Genomic DNA, 27,120 nt, shown 5'->3' with positions numbered 1-27,120 from the left:
AAGATTTGTTATTTTTAGGTACTGCAAATCAACTGTTCAAGTTTAATTATACTGGGCCAATTTAGTATCAAGACCATTTCAGCTAAAAAAATCCTTCCCATTTTCATTTGGTCAAATATGCCTTAATCTAAAAGTACAACTGGATTACTTACTTCAAATATCATGTCTTACTAGCACATAATAGTTACTTGGCAGTTTTGGGAACTTTTATTAATTTTAATTTTCATTGTTAGATTACTGAGATCTACACAAAACAAAGGAAGCCAGATTTTTTAAAAAAAAGGTACAAAAAACACCCAGACAAAAATTAGGAAGGCAAAGCACAAGGATCAGATTTGGGTTGTTTTTAGCCTCAAAGACATATGGAATTGCAGCATCTCTGACCCTATGTCTCTGCAGAGAAACTACTTTTCTTCACTTGCTTGATTTCATTAAGCTATTTAAGATGAAGGTTGGTTGAAAATGCACTTTTTTATACTTTTGTGGAGCACTTCCAGACAATGTGTTGCAGAGTTTAAATTGTTCTTTCAAAGAAAACACACAGGCAGCAAATCATTTATTAAATTACTAAGTTTAATCACTAGAGAAAGTCAGAATTAGATACATATTATGGAAGTACTTGTATCCAATTGCCAATTCCTGAAGAAAAATGAGTCCCATAAAAACACACAAGGTACACAAGTTTGATTCATTGTTCTTGGTCCCAAATGATCTTCAACACTTCTTTGTCAACTGAATGCTATGAAAATTAAACTGCAGACAGTTACCATTTCTACAGTCAACATGCATTTTACAGTTACCCACATACTTACCAAACCTTTAAATTTATCCCTCCCTCTTAGCAATACTTTTTACCGTGTACACAATTTGCAACATGTGCTTACAGACTGATGGGCATCTTTAATGTTCCAACAGTTACTTCACTCTCATTCACATCACTTCTTCAAAGTGCATGAATTTGAGACATGACCTCCACGTAATTGCTATAGTAAAATGGACTTATGTGGTAATGACAAGTCTACAGACTCCCAGTATCCTTTCAGAAAAATAAAAATTTGCTGTTTGAAAGGAAAATTTATTTCACTCTATTATTGAAACAATATTCTATCATGCTATGAAATAATTATACATGAATCTCAGATGGCATTTTCACCGTAGTTCATTATATTAATGCAAGAGAATACAATGCTTCAAGATTGCAATATGAAGCACCAGAGAATGAGTGTGGCCCAGGAGAGTGTTCAATACTAATGAGAGTATCATGAAGTAAAACGTTAATCCATACGTCTCAGAACAATACTGCAGTCCAAAAGAATTGGTTGACAGATTTGGTGCCACAAATGGCAAACAGATTCATAATTATTTAAAAACATAAATTTAAAGGAAAGATTCATGAACTTTACTACATAAGGCAGGAGTGAGGAACCTAAGGCCCGGGGGTGGGATGCAGCTCCGGGCTTGCCTGGATCCAGCCTGAGGCTCGGCGTTCCCACGCTGGTGAAGGGTGGGGTTTTTCTTCTCTTTTTTTTTTTGGTTTCTCACTTGTGTGCAGCCCAGACTGATTTTTCTGTGGGTCAGTGGCCCTGGCTCTAAAAAGGTTCCCCATCCCTGATATGAGGTATACTCACCGATTTGACAGTAAGCAATCTGCAACTTTTATACATGTACATAACTCCCAATTGTGTTTTGGATTTACAGGCCAGATTAATTTTAATTCCTATACAAGTGACCTACCAGGTTCCCAAATGACAAGTTTGCACAGGCATATCACAAATGAGAAAGCTGAATTGTGTGCTTCCACTTTCAAGCAAGTGAACATTTACAATTTGAATTCCTGTGCATAGATTAGGAGCCCTTGGTTAAGGTGTACTTCTAAAATTACAAATGTTATCACAGCTCTGAAAGCCAGTGTTTTCTTCTATAACAAAAAACCAACAAGCTATTATAATCGAGAATGAATTATTAAAACTTATACAAGATGAACCTTTAACCGGGTTCTAAAAAAGAGCTAGATAGATTCATGGAGGTTAGGTCCATCAATGCTATTAGCCAGGATGGGTAGGAATGATATCCCTAGCCTCTGTTTCTCTGGAGGTGGCTGACGAGAGGATCACGTGATGATTACCTGTTGTGATCCCTTCCTCTGGGGCATCTGGTATTGGCCAGTGTCGGCAGACAGGATACTGGGCTAGATGGACCTTTGGTTTGATCCAGTACGGCCGTTCTTATGAGACTGTCGCTCTAATTAGCTAAACTGAGACGACGGTTTTACTTTCTATTTGACTATTCCTGGCTGTACTATAACCACGAGACACGACTTTACTTAAAAGCTGATTCAGAAAAGGTTGAGAAAAGGGCACATGATTAGGGGTTTAGAACGAGTCCCATATGAAGAGAGATTAAAGAGATGTGGACATTTCACCTTAGAAAAGAGGAGACTAAGAGGGAATATGATAAGAGGTCTATAAAATCATGACACGTGTGGAAAAAGTGAGTAAGGAACAGTTATTTACTTATTCCCACAATATAAGAACTAGGGAAACAAACAAAAGGAAATTTTTCTTCACTCAGCGCACAGTAAACTTCTGGAACACCTTGCCAGAACGTGTGTTGATGGCTAGGATTCTAACAGGGTCCAAAAAAGAGCTAGACAGATTCATGGAGATTAGGTCCATCAATGGCTATTAGCTAGGATGGGTAGGAATGGTGTCCCAGCTTCTGTTTCTCTGGGGGTGGGTGTCAAGGGAGGGATCACGTAAGGATTACCTGTTGTGTTCCCTCCTTCTGGGGCAACTGCTATTGGCCACTATTAGACAGGATACTGGGTTGGATGGACCGTTGGTCTGACCCAGTATGGCTGTTATGATGTAGTTTGCATTAACATTTGCTCTTTAATGCGCTGTAGTCTTGGAGTAAGTTGAGTTTATTTTTAAAGAGCACCTAAAAATGATCACAGAATATTTGCGTACATATACAAAACTTTATCTTCTGAACTGAATTTCAAATGAAGCACTCAAGATGCTCAGGACACTGCACAACCAAAACCCCCAAACCATCAAGTCACCTGCCAAGCAGATTAAGCATAATCAATCAATAACAGAGGGGTACAAGGAGACAGTAAGGAGGAATATGAGGGAAAGGCAATAAATATGGGGTAAACTAAACAGAGGAAAACATCTGTAGGAGTTTTGAAGTGCAGAAAGGGGTTAAGATGGATTTCAGAGTCTAATCCCATGGCACAGGGCCTACTACATCAAATAAATGAGAGTGGGGATCTTAAGTCAGTGATATTACATTTGATCTGTAAACAGAAAATTTAAGTCTAGGTTAAATTATTGTGAGAGCATAAGGGTCATGAATATCCAATCCCAAAATAAGCAAATATCAAAATCCTATATAATCATTTCACTCTGGTAAAATGACCTCTCTTGGTGGCAAGTGAATTACTGAAGTGACTGCTGAATCCATGTTCATGTGTCTATTAAATATCTCAATACTGTCAAAATGGCTATCAAAACTTTTAATCCCCATTTCCATTAATCAGGTGTCTGTAAAAGTATAGAACCACTAGGTGTAGTTAGAATCATTGTACTTTAACTGTTAAGTTCTACAAATGTATCCACTACTGAAGACAGCAACATATATCCTACATAACAAAGACTTATTCACATTTAGGTGATCAAAGATTCTCTCCTCATGTATTTAAATGGAATCTGAACACAATATTTCAAATAGGAATATCAGGTACTTACAGATTAAACTAACCTGTACTGGCAGTGCTGTGGGATTTTTCTTCTCTACCAGTAAGTAGCAAATGCTGAAATTCTGCTGCTAGTTAACAAAAACACAAGTTGTATTAAACCAAGGAGTTTATCCATAATTTAGTTCTCATTTAAAAAAAAAAAAAGAGTCAAACCTCAATTGCTAGGGTCCCTTTTAAAAAAAATGGATTAAAGATAGCTATAAAATTATGCTTAATTTGCCCTTAAATTTGATTTAAGTTTTTTAACTCATGTATCTGACAAGTGAAATGTGATAAATACCTCTTGGATGAACCTGAATGTCAAGGAATTACAAGTTGTAGTTGCAAGAGTGACCCTATTAAGAGCACTCAATGAACACAGATTGAGTACACTAAATTTCTTAAATTTCACCTGCTTCACTGAGGCAATAAAGTTGAAGTGGTTTGTGAATTCAGTTTTACTTCATCTTGGTATGTGATTCGTAAATCAGGGAACAGAGAAATGCATTCCTTTGAGTATATGTGGGCTTTTCTAATGTATGATGAAAATTCCTACATTCTAAACCAAGAGGTTAAAGTTGGGACTAGTAAGTGGCGTTAGTATGAGCAACAAAAGTGTAATTCAATTTAAAAAAGAATTACTCTCGAAGTGCAACTAAATGTATACTGAATTTAGCAAAAATAAAAAGGAAACCCTGAGGAAACATATGCCTGAACTTGATCTCACCTGACCTATCAACTCCCCTGCCATAATGAGTCTTCTCTCTGTACCACCCATGAAGGAGAAGAGGGGAGGAAAAAAAATCCCATGGCCTCAAAATCAGATTTATTCTTAGTGTATTATTCTAGGAAGCCCAAAAGTGAGCCAGCTATTATATCAAACATGATCTCATACAAGAGACTGTTACACTGTCAAACTGTTGGTCGTACCTTTTAATTCCTAGTCAAGATAAACCTGTATCAATGTTTTAAGAGGAGTTTAGCACCACTAAAAATGGTATTATTAAAACTGATGTTTTCTGCTATGAGATGGTGGGGGAAACCAATGCATAGACTTCCAGTGAAACGTGTAGTATCCTAACATTGAAGATACACCATCCTATTAGATACAATGTGAGTTAAGTACTTGGCTGAATAAAAAGGCTGGATCTTACAACCCTATACACTATGTCTGATGATCTGAATGAAATGCAGATGTTGCAGTAGAAATCCTGCAGATAGTTCATCTTCCTCCTTTACTCTGAAGCTTTATGTGGGCACCATTTGGCCAATCAAGGACTGGTCAGGACTCCCAACTGTGAATCTTCCACACCACATAAGAAAAAGACTGGGGTTGAGAAGGGAGAGACACAGTTTGCAGCCACCTGGGGGAGTTTGATGTATTTCAAGTCTATGTTGGCCAAAGGATCAAGAAATTGTGGATTAAAAGTCTGATTCTCTTGCACCAAAGTCCTCAGTATATTTAGGTCACTTGACCAACAATGAAGTTGCATTTAAACTTCAGATACACACTAGCAGAAACATGATACCAGAATCATAATCACAGCTTGATGAATAATCTACTTCCTACTCAGATAGAGATTTGTAGAGGACTGCCATACAAGAAATGTATTTAAACTGAATGACAACAATCAGATGATTAAATGTGTCTTCAAACTCAACAAGATTATTTCCAAAGCATCTATCCTCAATTCTTTTCCCACTCCCAAATTTAATATCTGGACACATTTTTATGGCAAATACAAAAATGGACCATCAGTACATGTGTGCCAGAAAGAGGTCACTAAATCTACTAACCATGGCTATTGCAGTGGTTCTCAACCTGCAGCCCAATTAGCTTGCAGTCCATGTGACATTATCAGTACATACAAGTAGTACTTGATGCAGCCCACAATGATTAACATGTTAAAAACCACTGTGCCATATGATATTCTAGTTACTTTAGTGAAACCATTTTGAAAACAGGTAAATAGGCATTAAGTAATGTCCACAGCACTTAAGGGACAGCATTTACTAATATACAAAGTGTTCTATATAAGGCAAATATCATAATGTTCTAAAACCACCAATAACTTAATGAATGGCACATATTTTAATTGTCACTCTTATTGTTTACCTTGCATGTGATGAGATATATGTGTAAGTTCAAATTATTGCAATTCTAGTCCATACAAAAATATAGGTCCTTGTAGCTTTAAATTGAATTTTTCTACTCTGTACTTCCATTAGGATGTAAGAAAATAAAAGTAATATTTTAAGTGATTCTGACAAGGCTCTCAGGAAAAAAAATAGAAGCAAAAACAGAGCAACATAGTGCCACACAGGGTATTAGTAAGGACATGCCACTTTGAAATAGGGAAAATTCTTGTATAAAACCGAAGATTTTCTGGCAATGTCCTTAGATCCACACTCAAGGATGTCAGACAAGCTTCCATTAGGAGACAAGATTTTAAAAAACAAAACGAAACAAAAAACAAACAAACAAACTGGATCTATGTTTAGAGATTTTTGAAACACTTAAGATTTGTTCAAAAAGTCTCGGAGAGATAGCCAGCCTACTTAATTAGCTTCATTAATATGAGTCCTACACTTGACAGGTAAATGCTTTTGCTGTTGTATATACTTTGGATTTTGTTATTTCCACTACAACTTATATGATGACATGGGTCTCTAAGGTGCCACAGGACAACTTGCTTTCAAGATTGTTAGGTTGATCCAAGAGTGGAGGAAAAGCTCCCATTAAATAACGTAAAGCGGTGTGTATCTGTTGTAGTTAGAAGGAAAGCAGAGCCTCTATACCTTTTAGGTCAGAGAACACCACTGAATATTTAATGAAAAATGCAAACTACTCTTTTATTGCTTTTAAATACACGGCTTCAACTGTGGCACCACATTAGGATAATACTGCCATGCCTGCTAAGTCACTGAGACCCTAAATATTTCAAATTCTTACAGAAATCTCAAAATGAAAAACTCTTGAAAACCATAAAACTCTTTTAGAGGAAGTCAGGAACATGGAGGAAAGAGCAAAAATTATGTTTGAAGACCAAAGATTTCTGATACCACACTGAATCAAAAATTATAGGAAAGAAAAGTTCAAATCCACACAATATCCTGCAGAATCATTCCAGAGTGCCACTGAGTGCGTTTTTCAGAAGAGGATAGCAAACAGGGATGTAAAGAGGTAACCAGTTACCCGGTAAGCACTAGCCTTACTGGCATGCTTACCGGGATAAATGGTTAACTGGAGCTCAAAGCAACCCCTCTGCCTGGTCAGGCTGGAGCAGCCTCTCATCTGCTTTGTGCTGTAGGTGTAGGGATGTTCTAACCTGGCTGGGCCCCATCACACTACAAGCCACTTAACTGGTTAAATTAATAGTTTAACCAATCAACATTTTAAATAGGATTTTACATCCTCAAAGTGATTAGTCTTCCCCCAGAAACCAGTTTTTATTAGGGATGTTAAAATGCGTTTATTTTTGCGGTGTGTGTGGAGTGCTCATGCCTGCACCTCTCCCCCCTGCACTGCTGCTTGATACAGTAGCAGCACCAGGGGGAGCAATTGGCTCCCTGCATGTACTGGCTCCCACCTCCCCCGCACCTCTGTATTAGAGGCAGCAGTGCGAAGGGCAGGTGGCTCTGTGAGCACCAGCTCCCCTCGCATACCAGCTTCTGCCCCCCCAACCCAGCGTGGGGATTGGCGAGTGGTGCATGTAACCACGAGGGATAACTGATGAGCCCAGGCTCATTGGTTAACTGTGTACATGTTCACATCCCTAATTTCTACTAGGATTCCAAGAAGTATGGAAAAGAAAATATCCTTATAGTGAAAGGGAAAAGAAAGAGCTACACTATTTGGCCTCATTCATAAGACAGATACAAGAAATACAGAGACTCATGTGTGGAAGGGGGTTGGTATGGTGAAGCAACACTTAATTTACATTAAGAGCATTAGTATAATAGAAAAATAATAGAAATAGAAGTGCAAGTGAGTGATTTTTCATAGCCATCTTAAACTAGTATCTTCAAACAAATAGAATGTTTATTAGATATAATCCAAGTGTGGATCAAAGGATACTTATCTTTGTAGAACTGTATACCTTAGATAAGGCAGAGTGTATACATTAATCTACATGTGAACATTTCTACTACAAAATACACCTGAACACTTACCAAACACTAAATTGTTTCCATCCAAGTACTTGTATCAGTCTATTAAGTGGTGACATGGCAGAGTGAATCAATATTAACACACACTCTGACTATTTTTCATTCATTGAGTGTTAAAAGTTTTCAGATACCTGAGCAACACCTACAATACACAACTTATTCAATTTTCTTCAGCAAGAAAACTCTTGCCTGTGACCAGTTTATTCAAACAAGCAGAGAAGACAGTGATGTGACCTAACAAGCTCTACATGAATAAATTTAGCAGAAAAATGCTGTCGACTGTATTATCATGTAGTGCTATGCGTCAATCTTCACACTGAAAGAATTAGGAACACAACACATTTTTTAACAATGACTTGAATACAATCAACATTCAGTGCACCTGTCTCACAAATTTGAGCATTAGTGAGACTAATAATTAAGTTTCTGGTGCTAACCAAGAAGGATCAGAAATCCAGAAAGGGTTCAGAATGCAAGTGTCGGGAAGTTGGGCAGGATTTCGAAAGGAAAAAGGCAACCAGGCAGAAGGAACAAGTTCTACTCTTGTAGATGACAGGCAATAGTATTCGAGAAATTGTGAACCACAAACAGACTTGTGAAAGCTATACTAGTTAACTATTACTTAAAAAAAAAAGAAAGAAATTAAACAGTTCCTATGGTGCATCACAAGCTGTCTTTAAAAACTTATCTGCTGCACCAATTTCAAACAGCCTAACAAACATTAATTTTTTGTTTAATTTGGACATTGTAAGAGTCAGTGCTGACACGAGACAATCTGATTACACTGGGACTAAACCTGTGCTTGGGGCTGAAATAGTCCAGATATAAAATACTTTTGCAAGAAAACGGCCAAGGGGCAAGTGTGCTCAAATAGCAATTTTAAAATTATTTGAAGATACTAAAGTATCTCATTTTCTAAATAAGAGTTCAGGTTTAACTTCAATATTGTTGATATGGTAATGGCAGTTATTAAACACGTATGTTACACTGCACAACCCTCAAAATTGGCAAAGAATGATGTGATTTTAGAGTACATGGTGCAATACACCAAACTTTACAATATCATGCCTTTTTAACAGGCCAATTTCAAGAAGAAAACTTTCAAACTGACATTGCTACAAAATCCACAACTTCAATTTCTCATTCCTCTTTTCTTTTTTACCAACTTAAATGTGTATTTCCTCCTTGCAGGGCTCTATATTAATATTTACTTTTATGGTGTAACTTTCATGGTATAACATGAATACAACAAATTAGATCACACTTTTTTATGGAAAATTATTATTTAGGATTCTATAAATATAGCTAATTTTATGCCTTCAGTTCTGAGTATTATAATTATTAATATTTTAGGCCTGATAACTAAATGGATTTAAAAGTGTTATGATGAAGTTTTTGGATTAAGGAAGCAATATTTCAACACATTTTTATCAGAAAAAGTAACAGCATCACCCAACAGATTTGTTCATGTAGGCTACATGTAGCTACATTAAAAGATTACACCTTCAAAAAAACAGTGCATGGGATTTAAAAAAAAAAAAGGACCAGGCTGAAGGATAAAGGGGCAAAAGTTGCAACAACATTCATCTTAAATACTCCTTCCCCCCAATCTCTTCAAAAACACCACAGCAAAGAAGTATGAATATTAATATAGAGCCCATCTACCAAAAGATTATAAAAATCCTAAATTAAATTAAATTTAGGGGCCTTCACCAAACTTGCTGCAAGTTTGGGGACATAAATATCCAACAGCCATAAAGCTGTGAAAGCCCCCAGAATGAATAAAATAAATCCCACTTGCCTCAGACTGAACAGGGCAACACTGAGACTCTGCCTCAGCCTGTCCTATGGCAGGGCTATAGGAAGAAGAAAAATTTAGATTTTAGAAAAACATAACCGAATTAAGTGAAAGACATGCATTCAAAATTAACAAAATTCCAGTGATCAAGCAAACAAAAAAAGTTGCTGCCTTAACATTTGTTTGTTAATTCCAAACTAAGCCTTTTCTACTTTGACTACTTCGGAGTTGTACAAAATTAAGATGTTAGGTTACTTCCTTTGTAGCTTGATGACTGGAACATAACTATTTTCTGTTTTCCCATAACTGATGGCATTTACTGTTCTAGTTCCCAAAAAGTAATGTTAGGTGAAAATTCCATCAGCCACTGAAAAGTTTACCTTCACCTTAGTGTCTTCTGAAGTAGCTAGACCAGTACAATTATTAAGACATTTAGTACCAGACCAAAAAAAATTTAAATCATTTTAGGAATTGCAACACCAGCTGGTGGGCTCCTATATTAGTTTCAGCTTCTGTAACCAGAAGTCATTTTATTGCCCGTTTCACTGTTGATAACTAAAGTCTTGAGTTTTTTGGTCTTGTGTTCCGAATTATCTGCTTCCTGCAAAGTAACTTCAGATTATATGTTGTATTTTGTACTTCATTTATTAGTCATAGAAAAAATTAATTACCACTGATTTGAGTGCACTACACAGGTTATTTGCTCTGCAGTGCCATACACTCAAAATGAGTGCATGCACCATGCAAACCACAGAAGCAGTTGAATACTTTCTAGAAGCTTGACTGTGTCCTCCTATGCATGCACAGAGCAAGGGTTAATTATCCATTTTAATGATCAGATATACATCCCATCCTCATACCTATTACCAGCATCTTGAATCTATAATCTGAAATAGAGGAGCAATGATTTGTAAAAAAGAGTAAAAATCTAGCCATCAGGAAATCTTATTAAATTATTCAAAGGAAAGAGTTCACTCACAAATCAAAGACCAGAACTAGTCAACTTTGTAAAATCTAACTTGAATACTGTGCTGAAAGGTGGTTTAGCAACTCAAGTAAGTTTACCAATCTGGCTCTTTCAAATGTCTTTCTGTATGATCTTGGGCAAGTCACTTGTTTTCTGTCCCTAAAATGGACAGAATGCCTCTCTTACAGGAATACCATGAGTATTTTTAAAATGATTTAGATCTAATGAAAAAAGTTAAATCTTCTGCACAAACTTGGACGTTCCTCACCTGTTTCCAAACATTTATCTGCAAACTGTTCACTAAGCTATTTCTATCTACGCAAACATTTGGTTACATGGTTTGCTGGTCTACACAAACATTTGGTTACATGGTTTGCTGATCAGTCACCAAACTTATTGATTCACAAATTCTCATTTTCAGTATGAGATTTGGCATGCTAAACTTAAAGGGAGGCGGGTTAAATGGTTAAGATTATTTTTTCTCAGGAAATGCTACTGCAATTCCAACTCTCTAGACATATATGGAACTGGGGGCCATTAAGCAAATTCTGTAAGAATATTCCCACTGAAATAGAAGTGACAGCAATTCAAGGTAGCTGCATTACAGATCTAACAGTGTACAGAAGACTAGGGATGTTAAATTTAGGTTAATCAGCTAATTCAATAGTCGATAAGGGCGCCTCCATTTCAAAGGTGAAAGCGCTGTGGGGAGGCATGGGGCCAGCAGGGGACCCAAGCAGTCCCCCACTGGCTCCGTGTTTCAAAGCGACAGTACCATATGGAGCCTGGAGTCAGCAGGGGACTCCCCAGCTGGGCCTGGGCTGCACGCAGTGTTTCAAAGTGTCAGACCTCGGGCTCCATGTGGTGCTGCCACTTTGAAGCACTCCCACCTGACCCACTTTCCCGCCATTGCTGCTTCTTTCCGATAGAAGCAGCAAGGAGGGGAGTGACTAGTGTGTCGACTATCCGATAAGCAGTTATTCACATCCCTACAGAAGACTAGCATGAGTGTCTACCCTAATAAACATTGCTAAGCATATTTCTGTGTAAGAGTTTTTATCAATAAATTGTTAAAAATATAAAATGTATCTAAATGTTTCTAACCTCTAAAGAGTTAAATAATATTTGTGAGCTATAAAATAATACTAGCCAGCCAAACAGCGATTAAATAAATTGAAATTACTTTGGTCTAAAGGACAAATGATGACAAATTTGTAGAGCATGATTAAGTGAGTAGTGCATGTACTATTTTTTTGACTACTCATCCTTCGGGGGAGGGGAGTGGAACAGAAAATAAGTTAAAAAAATGGATTATAGAAATGTAGCAGGTGAGAAAAAGGGATTTGTTTGTGGAGGAAGTGCTTTCAGCATTGTAAGAGTTTAAGAAAAATATAGAAGTTTCACAGTTTTACAGGCAGAACACAAAATCAAGATATCAATATGAATATTTTTAGGAGTGGTATAAAAAAAGTGACTTTTTAAAATGATCCCTAGGACCATACAGAAGACAACCAGTTTCCATCTGGAGTACAACAATGAACATATTAAATTATGACTATAAAGAAATCAAAGTGTAAAGGGCTATAGGGGAAAAAAAAAAGACCTGAAAATTCAAGGCCAATTCATAATATATTTTCAAGCAAACTCCTGAATGAATCTGCTTATTTATCCTACATGTAAGCTGACAGATGTCCAGTGGGTAAAATGGTGTCTAGAAATATGCTGGAGAGTGTCACTGCTTTCTTAAGATTAGTACAGGGTTCTGGACACTTGCCCAGTAAATTTTTGAATTGTTAAACAAAGGCCATATAATTAGAAATTAAGATGCTAAAGAACCAGAAACATTGTATAATGAGTTCCATGGGGCAACACACTCGATTGGAAGAGAGCACAATATTCTGGATATCTTTAAATTAAAGATTTCCAGACTGAAAAGACAGAGCATGAAAGTAAAGCACTGTCAAATTTCTGCTACAAACTACAGCTCTAAAAAAACCTCTTCCAAAAATAAGACTAAGCCACCATGCTTAGTGTTACAGTTAAAAATACAGGAAATCCTACTATACTGATGACCGAAGTGGAAGTAAAGCATGTCAGCCTATGCTATGGAAAAACAAGGAAAGAATATCACCACAACAGAAGTGGCATAGATGACAAGATATAACCTGAAGCTAAAACTTCTATTTAAAGTTGATCTGCAAAGGAAAAGTAAGATTTGCCATTTTTTGCTCCTTGATGATTAAAAGGACCCTTTCCTCACAAAAAGTTATTATCCCCGTGTTTGTATTTTGTCATTAGAAATTTAGCACCTCAACACTGGAAGACTAGTCAACTAAAGAAGCAAGATTTAAGTTGCAACAAGGAAATTAATCTGAGTAACATAGTAGGGGACTAATTCAGACTCAAAATTCTGATTTGTTAGCGAAGTAATTAAGACAATTGGGAGAAGAGTCTCAAAGGTTCGACACACCTGGCACTTCAAGGGCCGAGAAAACTCCCAACCCAACCAACAGGAGTCATCTTGTTTCCAATGACTACCACCATTCAAGTAAGACCAGATTTGAAATTCTCAATATTTATGGTAAAAGCAGAAAACAAAAACCCTTACTTGGGGGCTCTATTACACATCATAGAGGCAAAACAAGGCAAAGGCCTATTTTTCCTTTTTGCAGGTCATTTTCAACACAGTCACTCACTGTGTGCCATGCACCTAAGCTTCTAGAAGTTTTCTTCTGAATGGCTCCTGAGGTTCATGCATCGATGCAGTCGCACACCTAAGAAAATGATCTGAAGAAAGAACTAACACGATACATCTGGCACTAGGATTTATATCAGCCAGAGATCACATTTACATCTTGCTAACATGTGAAAGTGCCAATGTTACAAGTTACCTAAGATTTATTTCAGAAAAGAAGAAAGGCCTATTCAAGAAACCTGCACCACTTAATTTACCAATGATAGGTAAGATGTAGCCTGTAACCTCATTCTTAAATATTTTTTAAGTTAGTTAATAAGTGTACAGGTCTAAGTCTACTTGCTTAGGAGATTACAACATGCAGCTAAGAAGTGACAAGTTCAAACAAGAATTCAGAGTATATCAAAACAGCAGCAGTAAATATGCGTTTATTACACCAATAACTACCATGGCATGCATTTGTACAAACCTTGCAGGCAGTTGTCCACAGCTGGTCATGAATAAAAAGGCATATAAATTTTTGTCTTGTTTTATTACAATGAAGTTTATAACAGTACAGAAAAGTCACATGACCTTAGTGGGTCAGTTTACTTAAACCCTGCAACAGGTGGAACTCTAAATACATTAAATATTGTTACATGTCCAGATTTTTAAATGTACACGTAGTTGGGAATAGTTACAGCCCTCACCAAGCTAAGTTGGGGACGTGAAGTCCAACAGCACTTGAAGTGCTGTGAAGGCATCACTTTACAAATAGCAACATAATGTTACAGAACTTGCCTTTAAGATGGTATGTTCATGTAATTCCAGCGCCTTCACAATTTAACGAACCATATTTACTATACTTCACTTCTAAAAACCTAGATGAAACATGAAAAAGAAGCCATACAGTATAAATTGCAACATCAGGAAAAGTTCCTGTTTTATTATTCCAAATAAATTTTTCCCATGTAAAATAAGAATGTCCAATAGTTCCTTGCATGTGGGAAGATATTTTTTTAAAGTCACAATGAAGCCTTAACTGACGGAAGCTTGGCTATATTAACAGCACAAGATGAGAAAAGGTTTAATCTCCAAACCTATTAGACTGTGTGTAGTAGCATCAGTAGCGGCCACCTTGCGACATTACAGGAGGTCTCATTCCCATTGGAGGTCGAGGAGGTCCACCTTGGTAAGGGGGCACCATTGGAGGTCCCTGACCATATGGAGGCATTGCCCCAGGAAGGTATCCTGGCATGCCCTGGTGATGAGCACCATACTGACCTATAAATGAAACATTTTAAAGACGAAAGTAAATATATCTGTACAAGTTTTCTATTAAAAATGTTATTTTAAAATAAAGCTATCTTAGTAGATCGAACTTTTGTCTTCAACCCTTTCAATGTTAAAAAAAGATAAGTTTATTTTTGTAAAAACATGCTTATTTCAAATTAACTGCTGCTCCTTAATAAAAAAAAATTCAGTGAAATCAAGTGCAATAGGAAAAAGTATGATTACCATGAGGAGGCATAGGAGGTCTCATTCCCTGCTGCTGTGGAGGAATTCCAGGTTGTGGTGGCATCATACCTCCAAGTGATCCAACTGATGGATTGCCCATGGATACCTGTCCTGGTCGAGGGAGATTACGTTGATATTTGGGCAACTGTGCCCTTCTCTCTTCCTAAAAATAACACCATACATAGACTGCTTTAAACACAGCAGAGAAAAAGCAAGGGAGCTGAAATATTAATTTACATATTGGTGCACAATGTCCAGATAAATGAGACAGAATTCATAAAATTGAATTCATTAAAGGTACCTTCAATAATAGAACTTTTAATTTCTTATTCTAAAATTGTCAAGTATATTACCAATAGTATGTCTTAGACAAATTACCACATAATGCAAGTTCAACTATCCCGTCAATGCTAATATTTTGCGTATAAGGAGCCAACCCCTCTCAGGGCTGAAAAAGAAGAGTCAATTTCCCCTCAATGGTGGTAGTCTCTCTCTCTCTCTCTCTCTCTCAGTTTCTACTGCCAGATAACAGAATTACATCACGTCATCAGGCTCCTCTGTGAAGCCAAAGCAGCCAGAGAGAGGGGGGTAGGCGAGCATAGCAAGCAGAGGGTGCAACCTCTAGCATGTAAAAAAATCTGAAAGGAATTGTGAATCTAAAGAACAAAACTAAGCGTAACCTTAACTCTAAGGATGCACTTTGTCTTGATATTTTTCAGTTTTGAAACTGAAGAACAGCATCCACGTAACTGTTTTTCATATTTGTCAGCACTTAATTGCTCAGTCTCACCTGTGCCAAGCTGGCTAGCTATGTGTTTGCATCTGGTACAGTTCTAATAGATATACACCAGACTTGAGATGTTGGAGCCAATTAAGGCAAAGCCACACTGAGGCAGGTAGATTCTTAGGCCTTGTCTACCCTAAAAGGAAGAGGACGCCTCACTGGTGTCAGGTTCTCTTCCTTTTGCAAAGAGTAAGGGAAGCCGACTCTCACTGGCCTCCTACTGTGGGAATGCCGCCAAGCTTGGCTTCAAGTAAGCCAACTCCAGCTATGTAAAATACATAACTAGAGTTGCATACCTTAAGCTGAGCAGACAGGTCTAGTGTACTAGCAGGCTCTAGTCTTAGAGTCAATGCAACAGGTAATGTAGCAGTAACTCTGTAGTACACTATTTGCTGCCTTGAACCTGAAGATATGCCCCCTAACATGAAATACTGATGAATTAAATGTATTTTAACACTCCTGCCGCCATTGAAGTCATCCTGGGATAGAGAAAAGTTAGCCACATGACAATTTCAGAGGAAGCATGAGTTGCATTTATCAACTTAAGAAAAACTGTTTTAACTTACCAGTGATATATCCTCATCTGGATGGATCAACTTACTGGTTGCACTGGTTGTTGTAAGGGTAGCAGGCTTACTTGTTATAGATGTAGCCGGTTTAGCTGCAGTACTGTTTGTTGTGCTAGTGGTTGAAGCTGTAGACTGTGTATAAGCAGGGAATGTAGGTTTGGGGGGCTCTGTGGTTGTTGCAGGTGTATTATTCAAAGGTTTGAAATCAGTACCCACTGGTCCTGGAACAGCTGCCTGAGCCTGTGAAATACAAAATTAATCAGTAGACATACTTAGTTTTCAAAATAAGATTCATTTACCTGTTTGACATCTGAAATGTTCCAATAATATACACAGTTAAAATAAGCTGGTCCAAAGTAACATTCAGCCTCATCACATAATACCAAAGCAACTGAAAACAAAGACAAAATAAAACCTAGTACACACACTAAGTCTAAATGTTGCAGATCAAAAGCCACAGCTAACACAAAAGATACAAAATAAAAACTGCATATACATTCTGCTAAATTTCTTGTATCGTTTCACCTAAAATATTCAATTTGATATATAAATCTTTCATGGATCTCTCTGCTTTAGTAAAGACAAGCTATGCTGAAGTAATCTTCTATTCTGTTATTACAAATTAGTGTATTTTAGTAATCATTAGTGAATACAACGCCAAGTGTTAGCATTCAGTAATGAAATTAAATGTTTTGAAAATCTTGGCTTTAACTAAACCTTTCAATATAAGAGCTCTGACACATCAGCCTTTAAAAATTAAAATGAATTTTGAAGCAGTCTCTCCATAACAAAAAAACACTGCAATAGCCTGCAAAAGGTCTCAAATACCTGTCTACAGCTCTTCCTGAAATTTTAGCCTCATTTATGACTGAAGAACTAAGTGAAAGCAAATGTGAGGTCCACTGTGAAAGACAAGAGGCTGGAGTCAATACTATCTATGTTTACATTAGAGACAAGAAAATTTTGCTTTAAAAGTAAAAATTACAAAAATGAGTTTCACTTGAGAGAATGCTTTGGCAGTAGCCAGCATACATTTTCAATCTTCCATTTAACCTTCTATCAAAGCCAAATGTTTCAATTTTAAAACATAATGCAATTAGTTTCCCTATATTGTGATGCATCAGATTAAACAGCATGAACTAAAAAAGTTTCACCATGCATCAAGCTAACCACTGCCCACTAAAATGCATTTAGCTACTTTCATGCTTTTTTAACCCTTCAGAACCAGGATGTAGTATTTCTCATTTTCTCCCATTCTTCAAAGAGGAATTGAACACTTTAAAGTGTGTATTCCTACAAGATGTAATGCATAATTATAAGGATTTTGTGGTTTTACCAGCTAAACATAATCAGGAATATAACAGCAATTATCTGAAGATGTTTAGGCAGACAATTTCAGATTTACATAACGGTCCAAAGGGTTAAGTTGCAAAGCAATTTTTTAAAACTGCAACTTCCTGCGTACTTGTGCTGTGCTAGGAAACAGAGCTTTAGAAGATGCTGACAGATTTTCTGAATTGGATGAAGCTGTACTTGAACTTGTGACAGGTGTCCCCATCTGTAGCATAAAAGAAAGGAAACAGTGAACAGTCTCCAAACAAATGGGTGGAAAATATCCAAATGGAAGGATCTCTCAACCAAGGGACTGAATTTTTGTAAATGATTATCTTCTCTGGAGAAGTCCAAACTGTAAAAAGGACACTTGAAAGTTTCTGCACATTCTTGATATCAAGTAAAGAATTAAGGAAGTATTTATTTACAACAAAGGGAATCAAACAATAATGGTCACAAGCCTCCAAAAACAAAAAAAAACCCTCATTTAAGCAGCTTTCAACTAACACTTTTTACATAAATAATTTCAAATCAGCATATGATTCAAAGTTAAGCACAACTGCCTTCTTTTGCTTCTATATTATGTTAGCAATAAGGCTTCCTTGTTCAAATACAGTAAAAAAAGTACAGAAAAACAAGAGTGAGGCAGCTTTGCAATCTTAATTTTTTATCTGCTAATAGACAGTGGTAGCCTGCTATCAAAAGACCACAAGTCAGAATCCTGATTAAAACAAACCATGGCAAGACTTTTGCATTGTGAACTTGAGTGGAAGATTTAAAAAGTCAAATCTCCATCTGCTGACAGACAAATATGTTGAGGCAATCACTCCCCTCCCAAACTGAAGTAATGCCAGAAAGCTTCACACACCACCTGCTGATAAAAGTTATACCTGGTTCCCTAGTTGCTATAGGACACTGGAGACAAGGGAAATAAAAAGTGAATAAAAATCCTTAAAAAAAAAAAAATAAATAAAAAATCAGCAGCCTAGTATTAAACTTCATTATAATAAAGAACCTAAGTGAGAAGCTTTACCAATTACTTTTGTAATATCTTCAACGAAAAGTACTAACAGTCACAAGTCATGATGATTAATTTTATAGTCCATTATAAAGTACAAGATTTGGTAGTTAGGTCTCCAGAGGTCACATTACCTGTCCTGCACTGGGGAAAAGTGGTTTTGTAACTGGAGGCTGTGGGGTGGGTGCTGCTACAGCAGGAGCTGGTGGTCTATTAAGAATGCCTGGTGCTGTCACAGGCTGGGCTTGTGTCATGGGAGGCATACCAGGACGAGGACCAACAGGCGGTGGCATACCTATGAAAACAGGACATTTTAATAAAAATTCAAGCACAGATTAATAGAAACATTCCTCCTGAGTATACTATTCCAGAATGTTTTAAAAACATTAATAGTATAGTCTTGACACACATATGCCTGTAATGTCAATTTACATTTTATCAGCTTGTAGAGTGTTTAGTCATGAATTAATTTTTACTATACATGCATACATTTTTATCACATTTATGAGCATGACTGAAGTTGTGTGTCATCCTCTTACAATTAGATTGAATTTTGAGAAACAGAGAAAGTATGGATGGGTGCTTAGATACCCACCCCATACACACAGTTGTAAAAGTTCTTTCCATTTAATTCCATGTGGAACTCTGAGAACCTGTTTAAGATACACTAAGTGAACCTTATTCCCTAAGCTGCCAACTCCGTGATAAGGCAGCTATGAAGCCTGGACAAATTGTCATTACTGGACTTTGAGGCTGTAGCAACACGCTAACTCAGATTAAGTTATGACTGACTGCTCTACAGGCTCCTTTGGAGAAACAATATTGCAGACAAAGTTGATATCAAGTAGGGATATCAAGCGAATAATTGCACTGTTAAATAATAAAATACAATTTGAAATATTTGTGGATGTTTGACATTTTCAAATATACGAATACAATTCAGAATACAAAGTGTACTGTGCTCAGTTTACATTTATTTTTATTACAATTAGTTGCACTGTAATTAGGGATGTCAGCGACTAGTTGACTACCCAAGGGAACTTGATTTAGTTGCTTCCCCCCTTGAAACCTCTAACAGAGAGAGGCAGCAAGGGGGAGGGTGAGCTGGTTCCCCCCAACACCACATCTGTGGGGGGCAGAGGGGACAGTGGGAAAATGGTACAAACTGTGATTAAAACAGTCTTGCTGGTGCCAGTTCAACTGCTGCTCCTTGCCCTCTGAAATGTACAAGAGCTGCCTGTGACTCTTGTACATTTCAAACAAAGAGGCACAGAGAGGAACAGCTGTGTGTCTCTGAAATGTACAAAAGCCAGGAGAAGCTCTTCTGCATTTCAAAGGGGGAGAGGCAGCAGGAACCTGCTGGGTCTTTCCCTTTGAAATGTATAGAAGCCATGGGCAGCTCTTGTACATATTAAAGGGAGAAGCGCAGCGGGATGGTGAGCACCCGCTTTATTGACTAATTGAGTAGTCGATGGAAATTCCATCAACTATTCGATTAGCTGATTAATCAAAATTTAATATCCCTAACTGTAATGCAACCTCTTTACCATGCAAGTTGAATTTACAAATATAGAATTATGTACAAAAATTAACTGCATTCAAAGATAAAACAGTGTACAACTTTATAGCCTGTAAGTCCATGCAACAGTATTTCTTATACAGCCAATTTGTTTACATTTGCAGGAGATAAATGCTGCCCCCTTCTTGTTCACAATGTCACCTCAAAGTGGGAACAGGCATTCACATGGCACTGCTGTAGCTAGCTCTGCAAGATATTTACATTCATAAGACCCTTCCTGCTTCAACCAGCAGTCCAGAGGACATGCTTCCATACTGATGATGGGTTTTGCTTGGTAATGATCCAAAGCAAAGCGGAATGACATCTTCATTTTCATCACCTGTGTCACATATGACCAATAAAAGTTCTTATTTTTTGGAGGCTCTGAGTTCTGTTGTTTCCACATTTGAGTGTTGTTCTTTTTAAGACTTATGAAAGCATACCCCGCATCGCGTACTTCTCAGGTTTTGGACAGCGCTTAAGATTCTTAAATCTTGGGTCAAGTACTATTGCTATTTTTAGAAATCTCACACTTTAGAAATCTCACACTTCTTTGCATTTTGTCAAATCTGCTGTGAAAATGTTGTTAAAATGAACATGTGCTGGGTCATTATCCGAGACTGTTATAACACGAAACAAGGCAGAATGCAGGTATAAGAGCAGGAGACATACAATTCTCCTTCCAAAGGAGCTCAGTCATGAATTCAATTAAAACAAGCATCAGCAGCATGGAAGCATATCCACTGGAATAGCGCCTGAAGCATGAAGGGGCACCAGGGATGTGAAGGTTTAACCAGCTAACCAGTGGGGGCTGGAGCACTTACAGTAGGCAGTGGGCTTCTCCAGCCCCGCAGGGGCACCTACTGAAGACAGGGGCTGCTTCAGCATCCTGGCCGGTACAGCCTTAGTCTGCAGCAGGTTTGGCCTACCTGCAGGCAGGAGCTGCTGGGACTGGGGATGGCAGAGCAGCCCCTGCCTGCAACTGGGGGAAAAGAAGGGTTATTCTGCTCCTGCACTCACCCCCACTTTAAGAATCATAGAATACTAGAACTGGGAGGGACCTCAAGATATCAAGTCCAGTCCCCTGCCATCACTGCAGAATCAAGCACCATCTAAATCATCCCTGAGAGACGTATGTCTAACCTGCTTTTAAGTATCTCCAATGATGGAGATTCCACAACCTCCGTAGGCAATTTATTCCAGTATTTAACTATCCTGACAGTTAGGAAGTTTTTCTAAAGGTCCAACCTAAACCTCCCTTTGCTGTAATTTAAACCCATTGTTTTTTATCCTATCAAAGGTCCAGGAATACAATATTTCTCCCTCCTCCTTGTAACACCCTTTTAGATACTTGGAGAATGCTATCATGTCTCCTCGGAGTCTTCTCTTTCCCAAACTAAACAAACCCAATTATTTCAGTCTTCCCTCACATGTCATGTATTCTAGCCTTTTAATCATTTTTGTTGCTCTTCTCTAGACTCTCTCCAATTTGCCCAAATCTTTCTTGAAATGTGGTGCCCAGAACTAGACACAATACTCTGAGGCCTGAGGAGAAGAAGGGGATCATCAAATGAAATGAATAGGAAGCAGGTTTAAAACAAACAAAAGGAAGTATTTCTTCATGTAGCACACAGTCAACCTGTGGAACTCTTTGCCAGAGGATGTTCTGAAAAACAGGACTTTAACAGGATTCAAAAAAAGAACTAGATAAATTCATGGAGGATAGGTCCATTAATAATTATTAGTCAGGATGGACAGGAATGGTGTCCCTAGCCTCTGTCTGTCAGAGGCTGGAAATGGGTAACAGGAGAGGGATCAGCTGATGATTACCCTTTCTGTTCATTTCCTCTGGGGCATCTAGTGTCGACTATTGTCGAAAGACAGGATATTGGGCTAGATGGACATTACCTCTGACACAATAGGACTGTTTTACGGTCTTAAGTTCTAATCAGAGTAGAGGTGAAGAATTACTTCTCATGTCTTGCTCACAACACTCCTGTTAATATATCCCAGAATCATGTTTGCTTTTTTTTTTTTTTGCAACAGCATCACAGTTGATTCATTTAGTCTGTAGTCCATTATGACCCCTAGATCTTTCTACAGCACTCCTTCTTAAACAGTCACTTCCCATTCTGTGTGTGTGAAACTGATTTTCCCTTTGTAAGTGGAGTACTTTGCATTTGTCCTTATTAAACTTAATCCTATTTACCTCAGACCATTTCTCCAGTTTGTCCAGATCATTTTGAATTATGACCCTATTCTCCAAAGCAGTTGCAACCCTTCTTAGCTTAGTATCATCTGCAAACTTAATGTACTCTCTATGCCAATATCTAAAACGTTGATGAAGTTATTGCACAGAACCGGTCCCAAAACTAACCCCTGCAGAACCACACTTGTTCTGCCCTTCCTGCATGACTAAACAATTAATAACTATTCTCAGAGATCAGCTATCCAGCCAGTTATGCAGCCATCTTATAGTAGCCCCATCTAGGTTGTATTTCCCTAGTTTACTGATAAAAAAGTTATGCAATACTGTATCAAATGCTTAGCTAAAGTTCAAGTATACCACATCCACCACTTCGCCCTTATCCACAAGACTTGGTATCCTATAAAAGAAAGCTATCAGATTGGTTTGACATGATTTGTTTAATCAGTTAGCCAATTAAATGGGATTTTACATCCTGAAGGGGCACACAAATGTTTAGCATATCTAACACGTAAATACCATGCAACACTGAATGAATGAATTGCCTGTTCTCACTTTCTGGTGACATTGTAAATGAGAAGCCAGCAGCAATATCACCTGTCAATATAAACAAACTTGTCTGCCTAAGCATTTGTCAAAAGAAGGACCACGACTGAGTGGACTTGTAGAATAATATTTTGCATGGTTTTGAGTGCAGTTAAGTAACCAAAGGGGAAAAACCCCACCAAACTACATGTGTAAGTTACACTTTCATAATAAGAAGATAGTATTTTTCTGTTCACCTTACACAAGTACTGTAGTGCTATTTCTTTTGTTGTATATGTACAAGACCTTTGAATTAAGCAACTTAAGTCACATGCAACAGTACAATACTATGCAGCAGTTTATACAACGCTATAATTATTATTTACAGTAAAGCAACATTTCATTACAAAGAAACATTAAAATACCCACCTAAACCAAGAAGTCTGGAGAAAAATTGTGCAAAAAAATATAAAACTTCTCAAAATAAGCCAAAAAGTTTCCCCCAAGCATATGGTAATATAGTCATTCCTGGACAGGTATAAAGATATTATTTTGTACAATCTACCTAACGGGTGTTAATCTTCCAGCCTAATCAGCTAGACTGCAGGTTAGTTTAAGACTGTACCAATTTCAGCCAGCTGTCATTAACAGTGATGCAGGATTTTCTTTGTTCTAGACTCCCACAGTTCCAGGACAGCTGTGGAAAGCAGTTAACTAAGTGTTTAACAGCCTGATGCAAAAACTTCCTCATGAAATGCTTTCCACATAGCTAGGCTACAGAGGATAGACTAAAATGCTAAATTACAACTTTTCCATAGATGCCATAGAGAAAAAAAACAGAAGTGGGAAGAGATGGAACTAGAAGAGAGAAAAATTCATTGAAAAGAAAGGGTCAGAAGCAGAGTATTGTAGGGGAAAGAAAGGATAACAAAAAGGAAAAATAACTCTCCACATTTTCCCTCCCCAATAAATAAAAGTGTACTAATTCAAAATGTTAGTTTGCCACAACATTCTACCCTTATAAACTTTGTGGAAAGCCACAACTGAATTTTACAAAGATGCACACTATGAAGTATGGTTAGTATCTAACCCAATTTTAACCATATTAGCCCAGGATCCCCAAGTTAAATAAAAGATATTTAGCTCACCACAGTATGAGTTCGACATCACTGACCTACCTGGCGGCATACCAGGCATAAGAGGTGGTATTCCTGGCCCAGGAGGCATCATTCCACCCATTGGCATCATCCTATTAAAACATAAAAAAATAGACTAATATAAGCACTACAGATGTCCTATTGAGGCCATCTGCACACACAAATATTAAGCTAAAGGTGCTATAAGTAAGCTAGTTATTTCCACTGATTCAGGAATTCAAGTTGCCTTGATTCTCAGTAGACAAGCCAGTCCTCAATATAAGAGGTTCCACTGTTAACAGGAAGAGAATTATTTTTCACATGGGACTCAATTCTTTAAGATGACAATCAATCAGATATCTGATCAGACTCCCAGGCCTAGTCTCTCTATTAAAAAGATATTCAAGCATGCCCTTTTAGTTAATTGGCTCTGTTTCAATGTGAAGTGGCCTGCTAATATATAGTATATCAAGTATCTTCCTAAGCTATATTAGTACCTCTCTAACAAAATACCTGAGAAAATTTGTTTAAATTATGCTGTTTCATTTTTGAAGACTTCAGGAGAAAATAAAGGAGTCTAAACTTGAACGTGTAAAAGACAGTCAACCTGAAATCAAGTTATAAGAAATATTAGACAAAATTTTCAGCTAGTACATTTGTCTGAGATCTCAAGCCAATTTTGGTGAATACACAGCCACATCTTCCTATTTTAAAAAAAATGTTGGCTGACAAACAGGTAAAGCCAACCACATAAAATTCCATCAATTGCACTGAAAACTTTCTGATGTTTCAATTTCCAATAATTTTACCTATTCTTTGAATAACAATATGATTTTCAAGTTGACAGCACCTAAGGCCATGCTTGGTCTCAGAGGCTATGTCTACACTGCAGGCTTTTGCAGGCAGAGAGTATGCTAATGAAGTGCTCATTAGCATTTGTAATGATGTCATTTGCATAGTCTCTGCCAATGCTTTTTGAGCAAAAAGCATCAGCGGAGAATATGTAAATGACAGCATGGCAAATGCTAATGAGCACTTCATTAGCATACTCTCTGCCAGCAAAAGCCTGCAGTGTAGACATAGACTAAGAATAAATTCCTCCCACCTACTAGTGGTATTTTAGGAAGATATGACTCAAGTTTCCTCTAAGACTGAACAGTGGTGTCCTGTTAGCCCCTCCTACTATCGATCAGTGGCTGCTAAACTGCATTAAAATAAACTAAAAAGACATTAAATACCATCCTACTATTATTTTTAAACTTAAGCAATTTAGTTCCCACACAAATTTTATTAAATAGGAGGCAAGGTGTCCACAAGATACCATATGAAGAATGAAGATTCTTGAACTAGTAGTACCTGCAACCAGGTTAGGGAAAATAATCAGGGCCCCCCGCCCCTGGCTCCTCAACTCTTGGATAAGGGAGGTCCTCTCACTGCCACCATGAAGATAAACTTACAAGAAATAGCCAGGGTATGATGTTATGAAACAGACATTTTTTCCCTAGAGTCTGAAATGAACAGGACTAAACTATAGTAAGTCAGAAGAAATTATTTCATAGGCCAAGGCTAGACTCATTTCTCCTGATATTCCCTTATTAAAAAAAAAAGTGGAAATCCATTTTAGTTTAAATTAGGCTTTAAACCAGTAACAATAAAGTCAATTTCAATCTGTAAAACCAGTAAAGTTTGACAAATTATGTTCCTTACTATCTGCAACTTAGACAAGGAACTTTAAGGGCAACTCAGACTAAAAACCAGCAGCCTCCTGACTGCAGAAAGAAGTCTTTCAAGCTATAAGTTTTAAAGCCAAACAGAAAAAATATCCTCATAGACTGCATCTGCAATAACACCATACCACCACTTTTTGGAATTCAAAAATTGTGTATTACATTAAGCATTTTGCTTCAAAAATATCTTGATTAAAAACCAAACTCCCGTCTAGTCACAGGGAGTGACCAAATGAAGCTGACCAAATGAAGCTGCATACCTGCTGCAAAATGAAAAGTGAAGACAGAAACAAGACAGCTATTGCAATGTTATCTCCCTTTGTTTTGTCTTTGGAGATCCCTAATTATTCTTAGCAAGGAAAACATGAAACTGTGCAAAATACAAAACCAAAAGTCATATAACTCTAAGAGAACTGAATGAGGGGAGCTCAATGGCAGGTTTCATTTGACATAAAACGGCATAATGAATGTACCTAAATCACATTAATTAGATGCTTACATGTTTTCACCGCAAAATGACTGCATGTACTTTCTCTGTTGATGTAATCTGTGAAAATGTATGACAAAAATCAAAAAATCTAACTGATTTTCCAAACACATTGTGATAGGGTGCTATGTGTCAACTATATAAACAACTTAAACTTCATCTGAACACTCTAGAACCAGTCTGTGTACATCTCATTTAACAAAAATCTTAAACTGACTAACTTGCTTGTTTCTCATTGGATCCACAACCAATGAGAACAAAAGAAACTGATGTAATAATATATCTGAACAGCAAACTTTGACAATGGGTTCACGGAAGGGTTTAAACCAGCAAAGCAAGATTTTACATCCAATTACATTAATCTGGTGGCTGGAACAGAAGAGGAGTGACATCATCACATTTACATCCAATCTGTTAAATTTAGTGACATTTTGAGGTTGGTGTATAGCCTTCCAGGCCCTATGCAATTTAAATTAACAATCATGTTTATAATCCCCCCCAAGGTTTTGATTTTTTTCTAAAACAGTTCAAAGCCACTAAATCAGATTTAGATAGCAAGTTGCTAGTGTGCAAAAAACACTGCATGAACACAGGCCAACTGATTTAAGATTATGTTTTTACTCACCCAGGGGGCATTCCTGGCATAACTGGAGGCATTCCTGGCATCATTGGTGGAACACCTGCCATTAAGGGTGGTATACCTTTAAATGGAAAGTGCAATTTTTAGATGGGTAACAGATTTATCAGCATGAGACTTCAGACACATAAGACTGCATCAACAACTGGTATGTATGGTTCAGAGAAAAATCCCTTTCAACACTGCTGGAAGATAAATTCAGTAAGAGTTGTCAAGAATGGGGCAGATATCAATACATGTGATCAGAAAACTGAAGTTCTATCACTAAGGGA

General features: G+C 37.4%; 2 protein-coding genes across 19 annotated transcripts in view; one reads left to right on the top strand and one right to left on the bottom strand.

The window, feature by feature from the left end:
• LOC102457124 (sterile alpha motif domain-containing protein 9-like) overlaps nucleotides 1-27,120 on the top strand; it is a 221,437-nt gene that overhangs the window by 42,015 nt on the left and 152,302 nt on the right. The gene's annotated exons all lie outside the window — the stretch shown is intronic.
• The window catches only part of ZNF207 (zinc finger protein 207), a 34,295-nt gene continuing 7,727 nt past the window's right edge, over nucleotides 553-27,120 (bottom strand). For 2 of the 18 annotated variants that reach the window (XM_075903879.1, XM_075903878.1), the window contains exons 5-12: nucleotides 26,837-26,912; nucleotides 26,224-26,271; nucleotides 24,040-24,110; nucleotides 18,707-18,867; nucleotides 17,688-17,780; nucleotides 16,220-16,462; nucleotides 14,870-15,032; nucleotides 13,785-14,635 (exon numbers count right to left, since the gene is read on the bottom strand). In XM_075903879.1, coding sequence (XP_075759994.1) covers nucleotides 14,475-14,635; nucleotides 14,870-15,032; nucleotides 16,220-16,462; nucleotides 17,688-17,780; nucleotides 18,707-18,867; nucleotides 24,040-24,110; nucleotides 26,224-26,271; nucleotides 26,837-26,912 — 1,016 coding nt within the window. In that variant the 3' untranslated portion in view covers nucleotides 13,785-14,474. Of the gene's footprint in view, nucleotides 3,832-9,713; nucleotides 9,769-13,784; nucleotides 14,636-14,869; nucleotides 15,033-16,219; nucleotides 16,463-17,687; nucleotides 17,781-18,706; nucleotides 18,868-24,009; nucleotides 24,111-26,223; nucleotides 26,272-26,836; nucleotides 26,913-27,120 lie in introns of those variants that run through there. The other 16 variants (XM_075903877.1, XM_075903874.1, XM_075903883.1 and 13 more) reach the window with 14 other exon arrangements.

The sequence above is a fragment of the Pelodiscus sinensis genome, chromosome 20 (genome assembly GCF_049634645.1).
Source record: "Pelodiscus sinensis isolate JC-2024 chromosome 20, ASM4963464v1, whole genome shotgun sequence".
Lineage (NCBI taxonomy): Eukaryota > Metazoa > Chordata > Testudines > Trionychidae > Pelodiscus > Pelodiscus sinensis.
Note: the sequence above shows the minus strand (reverse complement) of the source record. Positions and strands in the feature narration are given on the sequence as shown.